Genomic DNA, 21,960 nt, shown 5'->3' with positions numbered 1-21,960 from the left:
CGGGGAGGGGGGCCCACAGCTGGGAGCGTCGGCCCCGCCAGCCCTGCGTGCCCTGCGTGCCCCGCGCGCCCGGGGCCTGCGTGCGCGCTCTGGAGGCCGAGGGCCGCGTCCCGGGCCCTAGCTTGGGCGACAGTCTCGCGACATTTGCAGCCCTGGGGCGGAGTGGGACGCGGTGGGAGTGGGCGGCAATGGCCTGTTCCAATGTCCGGCTGGGGAGGCGCTGGGGTTCGAGGCCGGGAGCTCGGAAAATGAGCACAGGCCTGAAGACGCCCGCCCGGAACAGGTTCTAGAGAGGACGACCCTGGCGAAAACCGTCCCCCCGCTTGGCTTACATTTGCCGTAAACGTGCCGAAAGCCGGTTGCCCCAGCGCTGGCTTCCTGCAGGTGTAAGCCAAGCTCACGGTCATTCGTCCAAGCCAGGGCGGCTCGGATTCGCGCTTAAGGGCGACCCCCAGGCGCCCGACTCTGCGAGGCGGACAGGTGAAGCGGCTGGTGAGATGCCAGTGAGGGTTCAAATCCTGAACGGTCTCGCCCCCACCCTGACATGTGAAACCCCCAAATCCCGTCTTCTCCACCTTCTAAACCCCTCACGGCCTTGGCTGGACCTGCTGCCAGGGGTACCTGTGCCTTGAGAAACGGAGGGTGTTTGAAAGCCAAACGTTTACCCTTTTTGAAGAAACAAAGATCAATGTGTTAAGCTCTGAAAAGTTTGCCTCCCCCTAAAATGTCTGGGTGATTTAGATACTAGGATCATGGGTTGATTGCTTCTCAGCCTTTTGGCTAAGATCAAGTGTAGGATGACAGGTTGTTTTCAGTCTAAATGTTAAGCTGGCCCACACTCGCTACTGGGCACAACTGAGGGACTGAAAGCATCTGTAGGTAATTCAGATAAAACTTTTATATCGCGTTTGAACTTCCCACCGCACCACGGTAATGCTGAACGGCACCAATATTACAAGAAATCACAGCATGTCATCTTCCCTTTAACAGGATTTCACCAAATTGATTTAAAATAATGGATAAATATAGAATCACAAAATACCATATCCCGCCTCAAAGCATCTACTTTGTAATTTTGAGAAAGTTGTTTAACCTCTTTGTACATCAACTTCCTCACCCCCAAAATAGGGATCCTAGTACCTACCTTACAGGAGGCGTGTCAAACGAAACCTACACGTGACGTGCTTGGCTCATACGTGATTCAATAAATGGTGGTGGATTCTTAAGCCCTTTGTCGACTCAGATCTCATACAGTTTTACAAACTTTCAGAGAATTTGTGACTCTTCTTACATTTGCAGATCGTCAAAGTTAACTCCCTTTACCTTCTACCACCGTGTAATGCATTTGATCTGAAGCTTGTCTATGTAGTTCTATTCTAACTTGGGGTAGATTAATCTTGGTCTGGTTTTTTTTTTTAAACAATCCTTCAGTTACTATGCCATTGAATACGTGGCCCACCTATAGGAATCAAGTAGACTAGTGAATTGCAAACATCCCATGAAGCCCAGAGGCAGGGAAGAGGATAGTGCTGCCAATTCCTAAAAATGCCTACAAACCAAAGGTGTTGCAGGGAACCCTGAGCATTTTCTAATTGTTAAACCTTTCCCTTTTTTCCGCTCGAGAAACCATTTTAGAAATTTTATGCTTGGGCCGGCCCGGTGGCACACTGGAGAGTGCGCCGCTTGGGAGCGCGACAGCGCTCCCGCTGAGGGTTCGGATCCCATATGGAGACCGGTTCCCGCTCACTGGCTGAGCGTGGTGCGGGCGCAACACCAAGGGTTGCGATCCCGTTGCTGGTCCCCGGTACGGGTGCGACACCGAGGGTTGCGATCCCGTTACTGGTCAGTAAAAAAGACAAAAAGGAAAAAAAAAAAAAGAAATTTTATGCTTGACTTTCCTAATAGCAAACTCTGGCTCCTGCAACTTAGCTTGGCTGCTTCATGCACCCGCCTATATCCATGTGCTAATAGGAGACAACAACAGTCTCACACAGCCCTAAGGTCTGGATGCAAGTTAGGCTCCAGAGCTGACCAATGGACTGTGTCCCATAATCAGCCAATACAAATTAGCAGGACTGCATCCCTCATTTACATAAGAGGACCTCAATGGGAACTCAGTCGGTAAGTTAGGGTGGGAATTTTGGCTAAATAAGACTGCCTCTTTAGTTCAGGGAGACACTGGTCTAGGAGTCTTCACTCCCAGTGCTCTCCTTGCTTGCAAGCATAAAGGCACTGTAATACCGAATAGAGCTGTAAAACTGCAACACTGATGCCTGTCTTGTATTCCTCTGTGCAATCTCCCCCCAATAAAGGGGGTTGGTGAAGGGGAGACAAAAGTTACTTGGAAATCTAACAAGAAAGACTGAGAGCTACAGGATCCTTGTTTTGTTTTGTTTTCCTTTTTTTGTCTTTTTTCGTGACTGGCAACGGATCGCAACCCTCAGTGTCGCGCCCATACCGGACCGGGACCGGCTACGGGATCGCAACCCTCGGTGTTGCTCCCGCACCTCGCTCAGCCAGTGAGCGGCCGGTCTGTATGTGGGATCCAAACCCTCGGCGGGAGCGCCGCCACGCTTCCCAAGCGGCACACTGCAGCAGTGTGCCACCGGGCCGGCCCGACAGGATCCTTGTTTATCACAGGTGGTTTTCCACAAGTCCAGGTTCTAAAATAACTTCCTAAACTCAAGCTTCATGTACTGAATAAAGCACTCACAGTTCCATGGGAAGGTAAATCTTTATTCAAACTAAGTGATATTTTAAAGAATAACAGTTGGTGGCACAGGCACTGGCCAACCCAGAGTTGTGGTTCCCAGAGCCCCAGTGGCTACTCCACTGGTGAAAAAGACCCTGGAGGTCCTAGTGGGCCCACACAGCCAGTGGCACTATGTGGAGGCCTCTTGGGGCATGGGCAGCTTAGTCAAAGCTTTGAAATCTCTGATGCAGACACCAAGGAGGTGTTCAAGGGAAAGATCATGCCTCAGTCTCTGCTATTCAATCACCAGAAGATGTCCATGGAGATATCCATTCACTGTAGCCTCACCCACCAGCACGTCGAAGGCTTCCACAGCGTTTTCAAGGACAACAAGGTCATGTTGGTGATACTGGAGCTCTGCTACTCCGGGTGTCTCCTGGAGATGCATTAAGAAAAGGAAAGCGCTGAGTGAGCCCAAGGCACACTATTATCTGCCCTGCTCCAAATCAGGGTTATGCACCAGGACCTCAATCTGGGCAACCTTTTCCTGAATGAGGATCTGGAGGAGAAAACGGGATTTTGGACTAGCAACCAAAGTCCAATATACCAGAAAGCAGAGGAAGACCCTGCATGGAACTCTTAATTATACAGCTCTCAAAGTGCTGAGCAGAAAAGGGCAGTTTCAAGGTGAGCATGTGGTCCAGTGGGTGCATCACATATACCTTGTTAGTGAGCAAACGACCTTTTAAGCCCTCTTGCCTAAAAGAGACTTACTTCCAGATAAGAAGAATGAATACAGTATTCCCAAGCACATCAATCCCTCATCCAGAAGATAATTTGGACAAATCCACTGCCTGCACACCTGTTAACAAGCTGTTCAATGATGAGTTCTTTACTTCTGGCTATATCCCTACCTGTCTCCCTATCACCTGCCTCACCACTCCACTGAGGTTCTCCCTCGCTCCCAGCAGCCTGGACCCCAGAAACCAAAGTCTCTCACACTGCTCAATAAAGGCACGGAGAACTCCCTGCCCGAGTGTCCCCCGGATAAGCGGAACCATTGGTTTGGGAGAAGGGTGAAGGGGTCCAGTGCCATCTTGGCAACATGCTGCAGCAGCTGCACAGGGTCAATACCCTCAAGCCCTCACAGCAAGGGGTGGTGAGGCAAGAGGAGGTGGAGGGTCCTGTCCGCATCTCCATCTTCTGGGTCGGCAAGTGGATGGACTATCGGGACAAGTACTGCCTCAGGCATCAGCTGTGTGATAACAGCACGGAGTGCTCTTCAGTGACTTGGCACGCCTTATCCTCTATGATGATGGTGACAGCCTGCAGTACAGTAGTGCCCCTTACCTGCAGGGGATGTGTTCCAAGACCCCCAGTGCATGCCTGAAGCCTCAGACAGTACCCAGTTGCCGTCAACTGGAACATGTGTCTGTTCGTCTTCCACCACAAATTGAATGCCTTTTCCGTCCTGACTACGCACTGATCACACTGGAGCCGCAACTTCTGCAGTGTGAGGTGCAACAACTAAACTAGCACAAAGTTCTTGTTCCTTCTTCACAATTTCACAGATACAAGATTCGTTCTTACCACAGAGCTCAGCAACCTCAGCATACTATTTTTTTTTTCCTTATTAAATCGAGAATTTTCACCTTTTAAAGGAAGCACTTTATGGTTTCTCTTTGGCCTATCCAAATGGCCAGCATGACTACCTTGTGCTTTGGGGCCATTATTAAGTAAACTAAGGGTGACCTGAATACAAGCACAGCGATACTGTGACAGTTGCTCTGATCACCCAGCCAGCTATTAAGTAAGTGACCAGTGGGTGGGTAGCATCTACAGTGTGGAGACACTGGACAAAGGAATGATTCACATCCCAGGCAGAATGGAGCAGGACAGAAAGAGATTTCATCACACTACTCAGAACAGCATGCAACTTAAAATTTATGAACTATTTCTGGAATTTTCCATTTAATATTTTTGGACTGTGGTTGAAAATGGAACCACAGATAGGGAGCACAATGGCACTGAGTCCCATCTTACTGGGAGTTCCCCTCCCAACTCTTTGACGAAGATCACCCTCCTGAAGTAGCTCCACAATTACACGAACACAGATGTGCCGAAGCCAGGTACCCACATCATACCCTGGGAAGGCAATGAGCTCGCACAGTCACCCTACCTGCTTACCTGGTTAAGCACCTGCAGCGCCATCATCCTGTACCACAGCAATGGTGCTGTGCAGGCCAACTTCTTCCAGGCCCACCAAACTCATCCTGTGCCACGGATGGCAGCCATGCTCCACATCAACGAGAATTGGGACTTCCGTACGTACCACCTGAGGCTCCTGGAGGAGTACAGCTCATGCAAGGTGCTAGCTGGATGGCTGGCTCCACTGTGCCCACACCACAGTGGACAAACAGCTGAGCTCACACTCAGCCATCATCACCTCAAAGCCTGCTCATAGGCCTCCCTCCCCTCTGGACTGGTGCCCCTCCTCCCCCCCATCAGCACCTGGGGCCTACACTGAATTCCCATGGCACTGCTTCTGTAGTGTGCCCCCCAGCCTTGGGGGCTGGGAAGAGCTATACCATCCTTGCAGGTGGAGGCTGCTGTGTAAGTTATTTTTGTACACATGCTGGTGTGGGATCCATAGCCTCTTCCCCGTCCCTCTCAACCCACCATAGGAATTATACAGATTATTTCTATTGAACTCGGAACTGTCCTTGGCTTTATACACTTTAAACATATGTAAATCTTCAAAAAAAACGGATAACAAAAACAGATGCACCAGAATTGGTTCTGGAGGTCACAGAATGTCAAGACTGAGGACACACCACTTAACCCTCTGGTTCCCAAATGTGACAAGATTTTAAGTAATTGAGGTTAGGGGAAAAAACAAGAGACACCTAAGAGCTGCCTCTGTTTGCTCTCTTCACCACCACCCCCTTTTTTTCTTTTTCTTTTCTCTTCTTTTTTTTCTTTTTGTCGTGAGTTTCTGAACCCACTACAATCTTGCTTTCATCCCCATGGCTCGATTAAAACACCTTATGGCAAAATCATGAGTGATCTCCATACTGCCAAATTCAATGATAAATCAGTCTTCATTGTTCAATTTTCATCAATCAATTCTCAGCCTATCAGGAGACTGAGATCACGAAATCAACTTATCAACTTAGTACCTTCAAAAGATTTACAAAGCACATTATTATGTACAAACTTGTTACTGAAGTATCAGCTTTTAATGAGTTATGACCACTGATGTTCACAGGTTAATTTTTTATAATCATTTCCATGGAGGAAAAAAAAATATCTCTCATTCCAAGAAACCAACTTACAAACATTTGGAGCAAAACCTCTTCCAAAGGAAACAGAAGCAACTGCTTTTATTGTTAAATTTTCAATTTGCAGATTAAAGATTCATATTACTCACATTCTTAATTAGAAACCCCATCCACAGGGTCCAGTCAACTCTCAAATGAGCTCTGGGGGGAAAAAAGGATTTTAAGAAAGCTAGAAAACCTAAGGAAATTCTTGGTCTTGCTCTTTCTCTGAAGCTATGGACAACTTTGTGTCACATTTGCAACAATTAGCATGTACCTACGTGCTGCCAAGGAGGGGATTTTATTTTATTTTTTATTTTTATTTTTTTTCCTTTTTTTGTCTTTTTTACTGACCGGCAACAGGATTGCAACCCTCGGTGTTGCGCCCGCACCACGCTCAGCCAGTGAGCGGGAACCAGTCTCCACATGGGATCCGAACCCTAGGCGGGAGCGCTGCCGCGCTCCCAAGTGGCGCACTCTCCAGTGTGCCACCGGGCCGGCTCCAAGGAGGGGATTTTAAAACATCATCAACAAGGTGTGTTTGTTTATTCTCATCATGTAATGATGATTCCACACCTAATTTATAAATCTAAGACATTACTGGACCACATAACCTCATAAATAACTGACAATATCTTTACATAGAATTGCTGCTGCTTACTACACATCAATCAAAGGTCACATCAACATGGCATGAAGTCAAGAGGATTCCAAGTTAACACCATCAGAACCTTCTTTGTTGTGACAGAGTATCTCCAAGTGTGTAGTTTTCCACATCTTAGATTTGGAAGACATGATCTAGGAGTAGGAAAGCTTCTGAACTTAACCTCTGAAGAGCTGAGTCCAAGTCACAGGAAACACTGTAAGCAATGTCATGGGCAAAAGTCTGTGCATAATGTAAAAGTGTGCTTATGCCCACTTCTAATGGAATACCACCTCATAAGAAAACAATTCCATGGAAGTCCTGATTTTCAACCCATTCAGTAGCTTCTGCATCAGTGTCACAATATTAAGCTCTGAATTTTAAATACACACATACTGTCATATTCATTTAGTGACTGACGGTTTTCAAAGCACTAGGTATGTGGTACTCAAAATGGTTGGCTTTATAAGACCTGAACTAAAGACATTTCACAGTAGGTTTCAATGCTAACCCACACCATGGAGGTTGGTGCATAATTATCTTCGCACCAATAAAAGGATTCACTCTAATACACGAATTCATTACACAAACCAAGAATAAGCTTCTAACTTATTCTGACAGATACAACATGAAATTTGTCCATATTTTAACTACTATTCCATAAATACTTGATGTTTATATAATATTGCAACTGGAATGGAATATTACATAGAAAAGTGTATGAAAACCAGATATAACAAGCTCTAAAGGGCTAAATTTGTTATAAAATGGGTCACAGGCTGAGAAATCACTAATTATATGTAACAATTATCTCGTAAATCAAAAGATGACTGAAGGTTACCCATTACATATCCAAATCTAGGAATGAATTCATTCCATAGTAGATTTGGAAAAAAACAAAGAAAAACATAATTTAGGAAGTAATATTATACATGGCAAACGTATACAACAAAATTGAGTAAACTCGTTTAGTATGAAAAGGAATAATCTAGATTTGTAATATCCCATAGGTTCCATGATTAAGTCATCTTGCCAAGAAATCTTTTTTAAAGTACTTAACCATAAATAAAGTTGTTCATACACACCCAACGAACACACACATGTGGTTATCGAATGAAATCTCAGTTGAAGAGCAGCATTTTCATACATAAACACTAGAGCTAAGCAATATAATACACACAGATTTTTACTGCTAATGTCACCAGCAATCTTAGTGATAAAATAACACTTTTCAATAGTCTTTCCTGATGAACATTTGAAAACCAAAAGTATAATTCATCTAGTGAAACAGGTAATGTCCCTTAAAAACAATACCTGAAATTATAACAGCTGACAAGTCACATTGTATTTCAATATTAGCCTGCCATGGCTCCTAGAACAACATAAATCATACAACATTTGAACAGCTTAGGGAATGAAGCACTGAAACGTAGGTTTCTTCAGTCAGTTCCTGCGGCTCATCATTATTCACCCTGTGCCACTCACATGACCTTTGAGTTTCTCACAGCACTCTCTGAAAGCGTTGTGTTTGCTTTGCAAATGATTAATCAACGGTATGCGAAATGATCAGTAACAAAAGAAAATGCATACGATCCATTAAATGTGTTTTTCCAACATCATAATACCGCAGGTCCCTGTGAGTTGGCAAAACTTCTCACATAGGCGTCCAGATTCAGGCTTTGCAGGATAAGGCCTCCTTACGCAAGGAACGGTTGAGAATGTTTGCTCCCCACACCCAGAGCCATTCAGGCATATACTGTGCAAAAAGAAACTAAAAATGAAAGAGAAGAAGGTTAAATGGTTAAAACCCTAAACAACCAACACCGAAGGAACAGATGCACAGATCAGCACATGACTTATCTAACAAGTATCCACCAATAACATTAATTACAGCAAAAGAAAAAGCCCTTAGGTGCTACCGTATTGAGCGCCTATTTTTGTTTAAGATTCTACCCTAGATTCTACGGGGAATAGAAACATGATCACCATCCACCCTCCCCTCTTTCTCTAATGAGGTTGGACAGACCTGCATGTAGTAATACGATTCCATCTTCACTTAATGTGATATCAGTAGCATGTTCACTGGTTAAGAATCAAAAAATCATTATGGGAATAAAAGTCAGGTGGATAGGTAGATGCACACGTGGTTAGTACTATATAAGAAAACTGGGGTTTGAGGGGCAGGATGGAGTGAAGTTAAACAAGAGAACTGAGTTTAAAACACTGACCTTGGGACAGCATCTTGAGATGTGATGAGGGCTCAGGGAACCAGGGGAGGAGACCAAGGGTCTCAACCAAGGCCTTTGTGTCCCCAGGCGACATATGGCAATGTCTGAAAACATTATTGGTTGTCACACTGAGGGTGGATGCTACAGATATCTAGTAGGTGGAGGCCAGGGATGCTGCTCAGCATCTTGTGACGCACAGGACAGCTCCCTACAACTAGGGATTATCTGCCCCAAATGCCATTAATGCTGAGGTGGAGAAACCCCGTGCTACTCTGACAGATTTTCCCATGAAAGTTCTACACCTTGTATATTAAGGAAGAGAGATGAACAGGCCCCTGGCAAGTACTGACAGGAGACAGGAGCCCAGTACTGGGCCTGGCGCCATGGGTAATGTTCAGGGGTAAATAACTAAGGTCTCTTTGGACTTCTTTAAAAAGCCAGGATTTTGTGGGGAATTGCCTAGATACTCCTCCTTGGAGCCTGTACCTTAAAGCAAAGTGTTCTAAATCCGAGGAGATAAAAGGAGTCATCTTATGTTCTCTTAGGAGGACCCCATAAGTAGGGTCACACTGAAACATGTAGGCATCTGAGACAGCTAGATCATCAGAACCTCCTTCAAAGTGATATTCTTTATGCATTTTTCAGTGTTTATTTACTGGGGAAGTGATCAGCATCCAAAAACTTGTTTGATTCTTAATTTCCATTCATAACCACTGTCTGTTTCGGGGGAGCAGCATCAAAGTATATTCCGCAGCTTCCCTATGGAGCTGTGTGTGGAGGCTTCACCGGCACACCATTTCTGGCTCATTCCAATGTGGTTTTGGCACCCTGCGTAGCAGGACAGAAGGAGCTTGGTGGAAAGAGCTAATGGAAGAGGAGGAGAGAACTTGATCCTCTGGGTATTGATAGATAAACTAACGGGGCTGACTCATTGATCCGTTTAGATAAAACAGTTACCAGAGAGGAATGCCAAGTCTCTCAGTACTAGGAACCGTGGGAGAGAGTACCCAAACTGAAGAGGGGAAGTTGGCGGGGGAGGTACGAGAGCATGGATTTTAGGTTCTTGAAGGCTTTGTCCACATAGAGGGGTCCTGAGCAATCTGTCTAGGCCTGAGAAAGCAGCTGCTGCTCCTCCACAACAAAAACCCACAACTCTTGATGCGGTGCAGCCCCTGAAGTGACCACTGCTCAGTTAAGACTTAGAGAAGAAGGTCAATAGTAAACGTACATGTTCACTTGTTGGAAATTGCATTAGCAATGAAAATGCAAATGTCACACATTCCCCAGAGACAGAGACAGTGGACTTAGAGATGTAAAGAATAACTGGGAATGGAAAAGATGGAAAAGATTCTAAATAACACAAGCTAGGATCCTTCAACTGGAGTTATTCCAGAGGTATAAATGGAGCTTCTGTGAAGGCGTGTAATTAACATTCCCTTTCCAGCTGGATTGGGAACCCAAGCTGGGGAAGGAGCGCCTTCACCTTGGACAGAGTCCCGCATCAGCTCCCCTGCACCCTCGCCCACTCCTCCACCCACAGCCTTCTCTTCCCACCCAGCTCCACTCTCTCTGAAACGCCACCTTTTGTTTTTCTTACAGCAGTGCGCAATGCACACACACACTCACATATGCACACATCGTAACTGTGAACAAAAACACCAAAAGTAGGTACCAATTCAGAACAGGCTGCAACCCAATCCAGAAAGCTCAGATTCTCCTGTTCTCCCCTTCCCTAGAGCTGTCTCTAACAATTCCTATTATACGCAGCACAGCACCGTTTTTTAGGCAAGAGATTTACTGGTCAAGCTGTGAAGGTATCTGCCTTTCGATCATATACCAGAACATTTCTGGCCTTACTACATGTTCTGAAGCTGACAAGTCAATATTGCCTAATGCCACTTCTGAAAATGAGATGAACTGATCTCAAATCAATATTGATAACCAGTTAACAATGAAAGCAAACACATTTGAGCTCCTTTCTACTTGCTTTGTAAGTCCAAAACATTTTTTTACTTTTAGCTTGCAAATCTTTATTAAGATGCTAGCTTAACACACACAAGGTAAAATTGTTACATTATACCCAGGGTGCCTGAGAGTAAAAACGTCACAGTGCTGAGTAGCTCTAGTACTGCTCCTGTTTAGAAATGCTGTTTTACAGACTTGCTGACTAAGCTCATTTGTAAGGAAGTCTGAGGACCGGGCAAAGGGTGAGGACACCTTTTTCCTTACCTCTGCAGGCTGATCAAAAAGAGCCTATTTTTATCCAATCTTAGAAATGATCATGTGACACATTATGTCCCCAGTGAAAAGTTGTGAAATTACTTCAGAGGCTATCCTTGAAGGGGCTTCAAGATGGTAATACCTAGATATGAAATATGCTGAGTGCTGCTGGAGGAAAGCCGCATGGACTGAGCAGACTCCAGCCTCAGCCATATGGTCAGGTGCCCCAGGCGTGTCACTCTCTCTGTGTCACAATTATTACTTCCACCCCCTCACTCTCTGCAAGCCTCCAGCCCTTCCAGCTCACCCCACTCTGAGCAGACCCTCCAGCAGACACAAATCCCTCAGCTTCCAAGTGGGCTTCCAGCAGTTTCTAGCTGTTCCTGAAGTCCAAACCATTTCCCTTCCTGGTGTTCAGGGTCCTATCCCCTTGCCATTCCTTAGGGACAATGCCTTTTTCTCCTGTCTTTCAGCTTTTCTTCTCTACATGCTTTTTCCCTCCATCACTGAAGTACAGCCAACAAGCAAACAGCAAGCCTTCCCTAGACCCTCTCTGTCTCTCATCGCATTGCGAGAGTTGGCCTCACGTGGGTGCAGACTTAACCGGCACACCACTTCTGGCTCATTTAATGTGGTTTTGGCACCCTGGGCAGCGGGACAGAAAGAGCTTGATGGAAAGAGCTAATGGAAGCTAAGTGGAGAACCTGGTTGGGTATCGTCAACTCACTGCAACCTGGCTTCTCCCTAAAATGTTTCCAAAACTGCTTTCATCAAGGTCACCAAAGAGTCCCAAGATACTAAGCCCCACATCCACATTCTGGTCCTCATGTTATGTGACAGTAGGCATCACCTGACATTGGTGACTGTTTCCTTTACCTCTAAACCAACTCTCCCCTTGGCGTCTGGGTCCCGCACTCTGCTGCTTCCCTATAATTCTTCCAGCCGCCCTTGCTGGGTCTCCTGTGCTGGATCTCCTTCCTCCACCTTTCCCTGGGATGCTGGAATCCTTGAGACTCTTCGCCAAACTCTCTTTTCATCTCTACATGCCCTCCTTGGATGACATCACCCACTCCCACCACTGTTCCCCAGCTAAATGTTGACAACCTGCAAAACTCACACCTGAGCTCTCATCTAGGCAGCTGCCAACTCCACTTCTCTGAGATGTTTCCCAGGATCTCCAAAGCCAGCCTGTGTACAACTATGATTATTTCTCTGATCTCCTCTTCTTATGCTGTCTGAGTAAATGGCACCACTGACTTTCGGAAGCTGTAAACCTGAGAATGCGTTTATTCTTCCTTTCTTTCAACCCCCTCAATTCAATCTATTACCATTTCTTGCCAAGAAATAAATACACAATATCATTCTTATTTAACTCACAATGTAGAAGACTAACTGGAACAAACAGAACAAAATAAAACTCATACGTCTGACATATCAAACTTCTTTTTCACAGGCTGAAGATTGATAGAGGATTGAAATCTTGATAAAATTTAGATCTTTGCAACCTGGGCAAATTACATTCAGAAGAAATAATAACTGCAAAGGAAAAGTCATGGTAGCAAGAACTATTAGAGAAATCTGCTATGGAAAAAAAGCCATTGAAGAATCAAATCTTTGTTGTAAATGTAAAAAAATTGATAATTTGAAAACAATTTGAGTAAAATAAAAATGAAAATAGAAAAAGATACAAAGTTTTAATAGCTTTGTACAAAAACTACTCTAGAGATTAAATCAGCTTAACAGCATTTCTTGGCAGAAAAACACATTCTCCAGAAAAGTTCAAAGTGAATAAAGTTTAATTGCGATGAAAATGTTGTCTTATAAACACACTCGGAATATCTACTGCATCTAAGCTCCACCTTCGTTATAGCTTTATTTCTAAGCGAACTTTGTGGTCAGTGGCCTCTAAGACTACTTTTTATGTTTCTCAAGTAAGGACCTGGAAACAACCATTTAAATAAAACTGCTTCTTATTAAAACAATCTTTAGCCAAATCTTTCGATAAAAGTAAAAACTAACTGTTGATTTACTTATCTGTTTATTTAGTAGAGGTAAATCTAATAATCTTTGTGCAAACAGTCCCAAAAATATGTTTGATAATCAAGAAAACTCCAAATATTAAAAAAAAAAAAAATCTAAACTATGGCACGTCTATTTACTATACCAGATTAAAAAAACACAAATTATTATAAATCATTGAGTTCTCTCACTAATACTTAGTATCACAATTTCAAATATTTAAGTTACTTTTTTTTTTTTTTTGTCTTTTTCGTGACCGGTAAGGGGATCGCAACCCTTGGCGTGGTGTTGCCCACACCGCGCTCAGCCAGTGAGTGCACCGGCCATTCCTATATAGGATCCGAACCCGCGGCGGGAGCGCCACGGGCTCGGCCCTAAGTTACTTTTTTAAATACTAAAAGACCCAAATCTTTGTCATGCCTGAACAACAAACATGAAAAAAAATTGTATGCTTCTTGAATAAATCAGTCCAAGAATATACTGAGATAATATCTGACATAATGGTTACATGAAATATAGACCTATTTTTTTTTTTTTGGTTTTATGTTTTTTTCAATTACACTGTTCGCTTAGAGGTACCCTTTCTTCAAGCATTACTAGAATTTTTTTTACTCTGAAATTCCCATATAAATACTTAGTATTTTCATACTCCTACTATCCACTTATATTAAAGCAGCACATTTCATCTTTTAGTCTCACGGAGGTTGAACTTTTGGAAATTCTTAATAATCTCACAAAAGAGAATTTAGTGTCTTAACCAAAATCATTAAGAGTGTCAGGTTTAAGAAGCAGAATAGACAATTCTCATTTTTCCTCATTAGGATTCAATCAAATTCCTATGTATCATTTAGAAAGGTTTAGGATGCATTAACCTAATTACGAGAACTGAAAGGACAGGGCTACCTGAATAGAATGGGACCAGTATCCTGTAGTCCTTTTTGAAATTCCAAGGGTAGAAACAGCATGATGTGCATATACTTTTGGTGAAGGCACCAACCATGGGCATTTGTGCAGAAAGCTGCTAGGTGCAGTCATGTTAGTAGCTACATAGAATGGGATTAGACTCTGTACAAAGATTCCTTTGGAAGCATATTCATACTGCAGTGCTCTGCTGAAGTGGTCTAAATAAGCCTGTTAAAACAGAAAGGAGAAAAAGACTGTTAATTATGAGGGAATTTAAAAGAAAAGTCAGGAGAAAAAAAAGACTTGCTAATTATTGTCATTTCAGAAAAAAATATAGCACAAGCAAACATGGGTGCTGACAACGACCTTAACAAATCTGACCAAACAACTGTAACAAATGTTCTATTGCATTAGAATTTAATTGTCCAGTAAGTAATATCTGACCTTAGAAGCAGAAAATGCAGCCAGCTGGGGAGTGGGTTTGCAGCAGGAGCCGGAAGAGATAGTGACGATGGCACCTTTCTTTCTCTCCACCATTCCTGGCAACACTATATGGACCATCAAACTAGCAGCAGCAATGTTCACATTTATGATGTCCCAGAGTTTGTCCTCGGAGACCTGAGTAAAATACTGGGGGTAGGGATAAAACACGCCCACATTATTTACCAAGATGCCAATGTCTTTGTCTTTCAGGGCCTCTTGAATTGGAACATAGATCTCACGGCCACTGCTGAAGTCCGCAACTATAATATCAGTTTCCACTTTGTAGGTGTCAGCTATATCCTTAGCAACAATCTGCAATTTCTCTTGGTTCCGACTAATCAGGATAACATTGAGACCTCGACTTGCTAACTCTTCAGCATAGGCTTTTCCAATTCCATCTGTTGCACCTACGATGTAAGCCAGGAAAAGTGAGCACACTCATTTCACGGTATAACTTTGAAAATGGACTTAAATTAAATATGCCACTGCCAGCTTTAATCAGAGAAAAATTCATGATAGAAACAAAGTGAGCTCTAGTATTTATCAAGGACAACACTGAATCAAAAGTGTGAATGGTGCATACTAGATTCTCTCCCAGACGCCCTGACGTCTGGGAGTCCTTTTACATTCACCAAGTTGATTATGAGACACAGGAGGAATGTATTTTCAAACTTCTATCTGGCTTGAATGAGTGCCAGGAGGTGCTTTTCTGGGAAACTAAATCAATAAATTAAAATGAAATTCAAAATAGGTGAAGCATTTCTGAAAGCGGTGACCGTTTCTAAGGACAATTTCCAACCAGAGAGCAAAAAGGAAAAGTGAGGGGTAGGAAAGTAGCTGGAGGTCTGGGAAGGAGGGCAGAATAAGGAGGATAGAAATCACGAGGCAAGTTCTTCCTAAGATGAGGGCAGTAAGCAAATGTGAACGTAATCAGAACAGGAGTCAAGTGTTATTTTTTATCATCACGTTGCCATGAAAACATCACATTAAATTCAATGGCTCCTTGAATAACATATCCAGCTTAAAATATGACTTAAACAGAAGAAATTATTTTGATTTTAAATTAGGTTACCACTGATGACAGCCCATCTTCCATACTGCTTGATCAGGTCTGCTCTGCTTCCCAGACGAGGGATAAAATGCAGCCTGATCAGGCTGTAAAAGTCACAGATGACGGTGATGCTTTTTCTGGCCGTATACCAGGCTCCAACCAAAGCTAGCGCTTCCATATAGCAATTACAAGACCTGGCAATTTCCCTGTACAAGAGGTAGAAGCTATCAACAGCAGCCATGGCAACCTGCAGGGAAGGGAAAAGAAAGAGATGCTCTTTACTTAATAAGTTAAAGGAACATGCATGGTTTGAGTGAAGACACCCGTCTCAGGACATCATATGTGACAACTCTGCATTGAACTAACAGTAACTTTTCAAATGCATGTGGCCCATGGAGCCCGTCCATTTACAATCTCATTATTTAAAACCTGTATCTTACAAAGTTCTTTTCTTCCCAGGAGATTAATCAAGACACCTACCAAAAGTTACTAAATTCCTACTAAAATTGAGGTACTGTGCTACATGTTGTTGATACGGAGATAAACACAGTATGTTCTGTGCCCTGAGAATCTCCTAGTCTAACAGAATGACAGACACTTTTTAATTCATATAAAATCCAAGAGATACATTTATTTCTTTGCTTTGTTCATAATCAGCAAGTGCAGATGACCTACTACCCATGCAGAGACAAAGTAGATGAAACAGAGGTAGTATCAAGACATAGTCTCAGCCTCAAGGAGGTTACAATCCACTAGAGACAAAACTAAGACTTCAAAAACTTTAACATAAATTAAAAATGCATATTTTAAAAAAAGAGACACCACCCAAACTTGAAGAAATGGTTTTCTCAGTGAAAGTAAAGTGAGCACTCCTTCACCTCACGAACTTAATTTGTACCCCATTATCTTTGCCTGGCCCCCTAGGTTTGAGATAAGAAAAGTCCAACACAACTCTACTAAGAGTTTTACTAAGCACCTTCAGTTTCCATACACTGTGACAGAAGCTAAGGACTCAAAGATGGACTCAGTAATTGTGCTCAGGTGAAGAGGCAGACATTTAACAAAAAAGTTTAAAATGTCACATGATCTGATGTACGTGTGCCTGCAAGCAGCAACAACCCCACAGAGGTAGACACAGGTCAGGTACAAGGGGCCCTGGCAACATGGCTAAGGGAACTGAACCTCCTCCTAGACCAGACCAGGGGACCACTGAGGTCTGATGCAACTGTGTGCTGTCTGTGAGAGACAAAGGTCAAAAAGACCAGAAAAGACTGAAAATTAAACCACAGGGAGCTCAGATATACACAAAACACAAGGAAGCAGCTTATATTACACATAAGAAAGTAGATTTTAAGCCAAGAAAGAAAAGAAATAGAAAACTTCTGGGAGTGGCCCCTCTTAGAGAAATCCCATTAAAATAGGGAACAAAAAGTTGTGAAACTAAAAAAATACCCAACAATAGCAACAAAAATTGGCATAAGCTTAAGGAAGAATGAGTGAATTCCCTCCCACTCCATTGCAATGTAATCTGAGCTCAACCAAGTTTTGCAGATTAAAATACAAACTAAGCAGGAGAAACCAAATTAACCACTGAAATGTAACACATACAAGACTGACACCATATTGTGATATAAGGCAGACAAAATAATGAAAAACTGTTGACTAAATATGTGTGTATATATGTGTGTGTGTGTGTGTGCGTGCGTGCGTGAATGTGTAGTCCAAATTATAAACCAACAAAACACACACAAAAAAATGACAGAACACTGAAGAAATGGATAGACCATAGGATTCCTACAGCCCCACAAATAAGGACACAATCTCTCAAACAGTAAGTCTCATATTGTTACCATATTACTAATAAAGCCGATGTGGCATAACATAAATTAAAAAATGTTTTTCTCAAATAAAAAGCTGGGCCACTTTATTTCCTATGAGTAAAATGCTATATACTGGGGTTCTGGTTCATAGACACTCACCTCCTACAATAAGAATGCCAAAGCTGATCATGAAAACAAAACATTATAAACTTTACTTAAGCACATAAACCAAATACTTAATATTTTAAAAAATTAAAATATTTTAATAAATTAGTCCCTTGGGGTAATTTTTCTTCATGGACCAGGCTGGCTGAGATCCTCTAAAATATGAGATACCAAGTTCAATGAAGTTTGGACTGAAGATGTTTTTCTTTTACTAATCAATCTTCTGAGTAGCAGGCAACAACACCCTTTGCTGCTCCCAAAGCCTCTGAAATACGTTCAAAGTTGGGATCATCTGTCTCAAACACATTCTTTCTTCTACATTATGCATGAGAATGCACTCAGAGTTTGCAGATGCTAACCATGAGGGAGTGGCGTGCTGCCTCTCGCCACGACCCTTTGTTCTGTGACATCCATGAACTAGCATGGTCCCTGCCACGTAGGCCAGCTGGCCGGACATGCCAACAACTAGGCCTGGTATCTGAGTACTTACACTGCTTGCAGATCCTGAATAGTCATAATTACAAGACTCCAAAAGAAATGACCCAAACACTTTTTCTCATAAGAAAAAACATTGAAAACTGAGATTTCATGTTAAAACATCCTAAATTGGGAGTTCCTGAAATAACTTTTTTGGAAGTGCACATGGGCCTTTTGTCATAAGCAATCAAACAGGAGGCCATGAGGAAAGTAAACACAGAAAATAATCACTTGTATGCATTAAGACTTCTCAAACAAAATGTAATTATAAATAACAAAACTATGACCAAAAAACCCTAAACACTGGGAATATTAAATCTATTCTTCCAATAACAGGTAAGCATATATCTAGGATGTTAAAACAATATTTTCAATGAAAAAATAAATCCCACGTGTCAAGATGCATGAGCTGTGGTCAAAGCAGTACTGGTGGGGACATGAACACACCAAGTGTGCGTTCTAGGTTTTAGCTAAAAAGAACAGGAGGTCCAGGTGTCTCAGGAGCGACCTTGGGAACTTCTTCCCCATTAAGCCCAGTTTTTTTCAAGAATTTGAACATTTGTGAAGTAAAAACTCCAGCAAAAGGTGCCTGATTACCAAGAGGTTTCCCAATGTCTCTGCTCTAGTTGTTAGCCACCCTTGGTTTTCTCTTACCTTCTCCCTGTCAGTTCTGGGCCTTCAGCAATATGCAGCTCTGTCCTCCTAAGGCCAATCTGTGGACAAAAACCAACAAGAAACAAATCGCTTTCCTTTTTCCTCACAGCTCAGCAGGGAAAACTTAATATAAAATTAAAATTAAAGTTTTCAGAAAATTTAGAAGACACCAAATTTCTCATGTCAATCTCTGAACAGGCAGCAAAGCATCTCCTAAATGCAAAGTACCCTCATGTCAGAATAAGAAAGGTGCCAGTGTCTGCCTGGGGATACTCCACTCACCCCTCAAGGCTCAGCTGGGGAGTGCTGCCTTTTTCCTGCACCTTCTTTTCTGAAGGAACATTTCATCAAATGGGACAAAAACACATTCAAATTCGCTTAGAGGAAGATGGCAATCTGTGAGGATACTAGGGACCCGTAGGGAAACAGGGCGCGGGCAGCAGGCCGGCATCCTGGGAAGGGAGTGGACACAGCTGCCCTCGGGACCTTCTCTCCTGGGGTCTGCCTGGGTTTTCACCCGGCCTCATTCTATCTCTCTCTGCACACCACCTCCCTTGGCCCCACCTGCAGAGACAACGTGAATATCCACATTTCCACAGCCTGCACGGCATCTCTGCTCCAAATTCCTGGAGAGATTCTGGCTGGCCCACCTGAGCTCAGGTAGCCAACATTTGTCTGATCACCTGGCAGGGGTGGCAGAGAGGATCGGCATCCTGAGGGATTTGGGGCAGCCCACTAGGCAGTGAGTGGGCCGGGTGGTAAGAAGGACGGAAGGAAGAGAGCCTCTGGGACACACTCCCTCTCCTCCCACCGCGCACACTGCATCAGAACTGTTTTTGTTTTTTACCACCCCCAGTAGGCTGTGTTCATCCAGGGCAGAGGCCAAACCTTGCTTCTCTCTGCTCCTCCAGCACCTTCCATAATTCCTGGCACAGAGAAGGAGCTCAACAGGTGTTTGCTGAATTAAATGGCACCACCGAGTCTCTAGCTGCAGCTCACAGGCTGAGTTCTTCCTGTACCGCTCTCAGTCCCCACACAGCAGAAACATCTTAGTTCCCAGCTCAGCAGTGGACCACCAACAAATTCCTTTGATCTCTTACAGAAAGAAAGACCTGTGTACAGAACCTGCGGGGATGCCATGCTCAGGCCCAGCAGAAGGGGGACATCTATTTCACAGACAAGGAGAAGAAAGGCCATGTCAAGGGGCTCTAAGCCCACCTTGGCCCCGCTCCTCAACTCCACCCATCAGACACCTCTTCACCTTCATGTCAGGGGCAGCACCACTCTGAAACTTTCACATTGCAGCTCCATGTGCAAATACCTTACACAGATGTTATCACTGCTGCATGTTCTTTTAAATCACGGACAACCAGAGGAAGGCATTCACAGTCTGGTCCTCAGCCTTGACGCCACAAACACAATTTTATCACTCCTCAGAGGCCGTTCAAGATGGAGAGATCTGACTCACAGCCACCAAACTCACAGAGGACTGACAAATTCAAACACTAGTTTATGTTATGAATAATGGACAAGACAGCCAAGAAGGCTAAATACGGAGGATCACTGGTCTGTAGATTCTCTCACGTAGGAAAGCTACATGGAAAACCAAACTGCTAGAACAGCAATGGAGAATAGAGCGCAGTGTCAGAGACTGCAGGCGGCACCATGAATAAACCAGGATTCCACCCGTGCCAGCCTGTGCACACAGAATCCACAGAAAGCTAAACCGAGCAACTGTGATTTGGGGTGGCGAGGGCACCGCTGAAGGAGGGAAGTGGACCATGAAGTACAAGTAAGACCCCCTGGGCAGAGAAGCGGGCAGGGGACCCAGGCAAGGGCGCACTCAAAAGGCACAGCATCAGCAAATGTCTGGCTTCCTTGGGGAGAAGTTCGATGTGCTTGTGCTTACGGCATCGGGCATGCCCAGGAGGGCCTAAAGGGGGTTGGGAGTGGCCAGACTGTGAAATGCCTTTGTGCCAAACTGAAGTGTCTGGACTTACTCCTTGGGCACCAGAGGAGGGAGCTAATCGGGTTGGTCTCGACCGGTGACTGGAGGCAGTTGTAATAGCACAGGCAGGAGGTCCCAAGCCCTGGTCATTCCAGTGAGGGATGGAGGACTGGACAGAGAGCACAGGGCTCGGTGGCCCCTCACTGCCCCGAGACACACCACACATGTCACACGTTTGTTCACACCTTGACAGACCACAAATGGAAGAGAACAGGCAATTAGAAACTCATTACATCCTCTCCACCCTTCTCCCCACCCTTGAGTACCTGATGAGAAAGACTGTCTCTGTAACAAAGGAAGCAATCAGTACTTTCTCCAAAGCCACTAAACTCTGAAAGCTCATGGCCTTTCACTGAAACAGTTTTAAAGGAGCATGTTATACATTTAAACCCAGGCGCCTACTAAGATATGTACAGACATCGAGCTGCGTTGAGTTTGCTTTGTGCATTTGACTAGTTAATTTTTCTGTAGATTGATTAAAGGTATTAGCCTATGCTACATGAATGTTTGTCTTACCCTTGCCCAAATCCATGTGTTAAATCCTAACCCCCAGGTGACGGTATCAGGAGGTGGAGCCTTTGGGAGGGGATTAGGTCATGAGGGCTCTGCCATGTGAGGATGCGGCAAGAAGGCGCACCACTGAGGAACAGGACTCAGACACCAAATCTGTGGGTGTCTTGATCCTGGACTTTCCAATCTCCAGACTGTGAGAAGGAAATCTTCGTTGTTTATATGTTACCCAGTTTGTATTTTGTTATAGCAGCCTAAATGGACTAAGATAGTCTATAACTTAGAGAAACCCATTACTTAGAAAGCAACACTAAAACACAGTAAAATTCTGATCCCTGTACAATCTACCTGTAAAAAGTTATTAAAAAACCTTTGTAGAATGATGGTTGCCAGAGGCTGAGGGTGGGGAAAATTGGGAGATTTTGGTGAAAGGATACAATAAACTTCTGTTATAAGATGAGTAAGTTCTGAAGATCTAACGTACAGCATGGTGACTGTGGTTAACAATACCTTATAGCATACAGTACTTGAAATTTGCTAAGAGGGTAGATCTCGAGTGTTCTCACAACAAAAAAAGAGAAAGAAAAAAAGGGTAACTACAAAGCTATAATAACCAAAACAGCATGGTACTGGTATAAAAACAGACACACTGATCAATGGAATAGAATAGAGCACCCAGAAATCAACCCACGCACTTACTGCCATTTGATCTTCGGCACCAAGCCTATTCACTGGGGTCGGGACTGCCTCTTCAGCAAAGGGTGCTG

General features: G+C 43.8%; 1 protein-coding gene and 1 pseudogene across 1 annotated transcript in view; one reads left to right on the top strand and one right to left on the bottom strand.

Moving 5' to 3' along the window:
* The first annotated feature begins 188 nt into the window (after positions 1-188).
* On the top strand, positions 189-5,156 carry LOC103584364 (annotated as a pseudogene).
* A 1,383-nt stretch (positions 5,157-6,539) lies between these two features.
* HSDL1 (hydroxysteroid dehydrogenase like 1) overlaps positions 6,540-21,960 on the bottom strand; it is a 22,161-nt gene continuing 6,740 nt past the window's right edge. Inside the window, exons 2-6 of the mRNA XM_008565357.1 lie at positions 18,676-18,734; positions 15,581-15,806; positions 14,470-14,915; positions 14,026-14,253; positions 6,540-8,426 (exon numbers count right to left, since the gene is read on the bottom strand). Coding sequence (XP_008563579.1) covers positions 8,328-8,426; positions 14,026-14,253; positions 14,470-14,915; positions 15,581-15,800 — 993 coding nt within the window. The 5' untranslated portion in view covers positions 15,801-15,806; positions 18,676-18,734 and the 3' untranslated portion in view covers positions 6,540-8,327. The remainder of the gene's footprint in view (positions 8,427-14,025; positions 14,254-14,469; positions 14,916-15,580; positions 15,807-18,675; positions 18,735-21,960) is intronic.

This window comes from Galeopterus variegatus, unplaced genomic scaffold (genome assembly GCF_000696425.1).
Source record: "Galeopterus variegatus unplaced genomic scaffold, G_variegatus-3.0.2 Scaffold197, whole genome shotgun sequence".
Taxonomy (NCBI): Eukaryota; Metazoa; Chordata; class Mammalia; order Dermoptera; family Cynocephalidae; genus Galeopterus; species Galeopterus variegatus.
The sequence above is the reverse complement of the archived record's forward strand: the minus strand, read 5'-3'. Positions and strand labels throughout refer to the sequence as shown.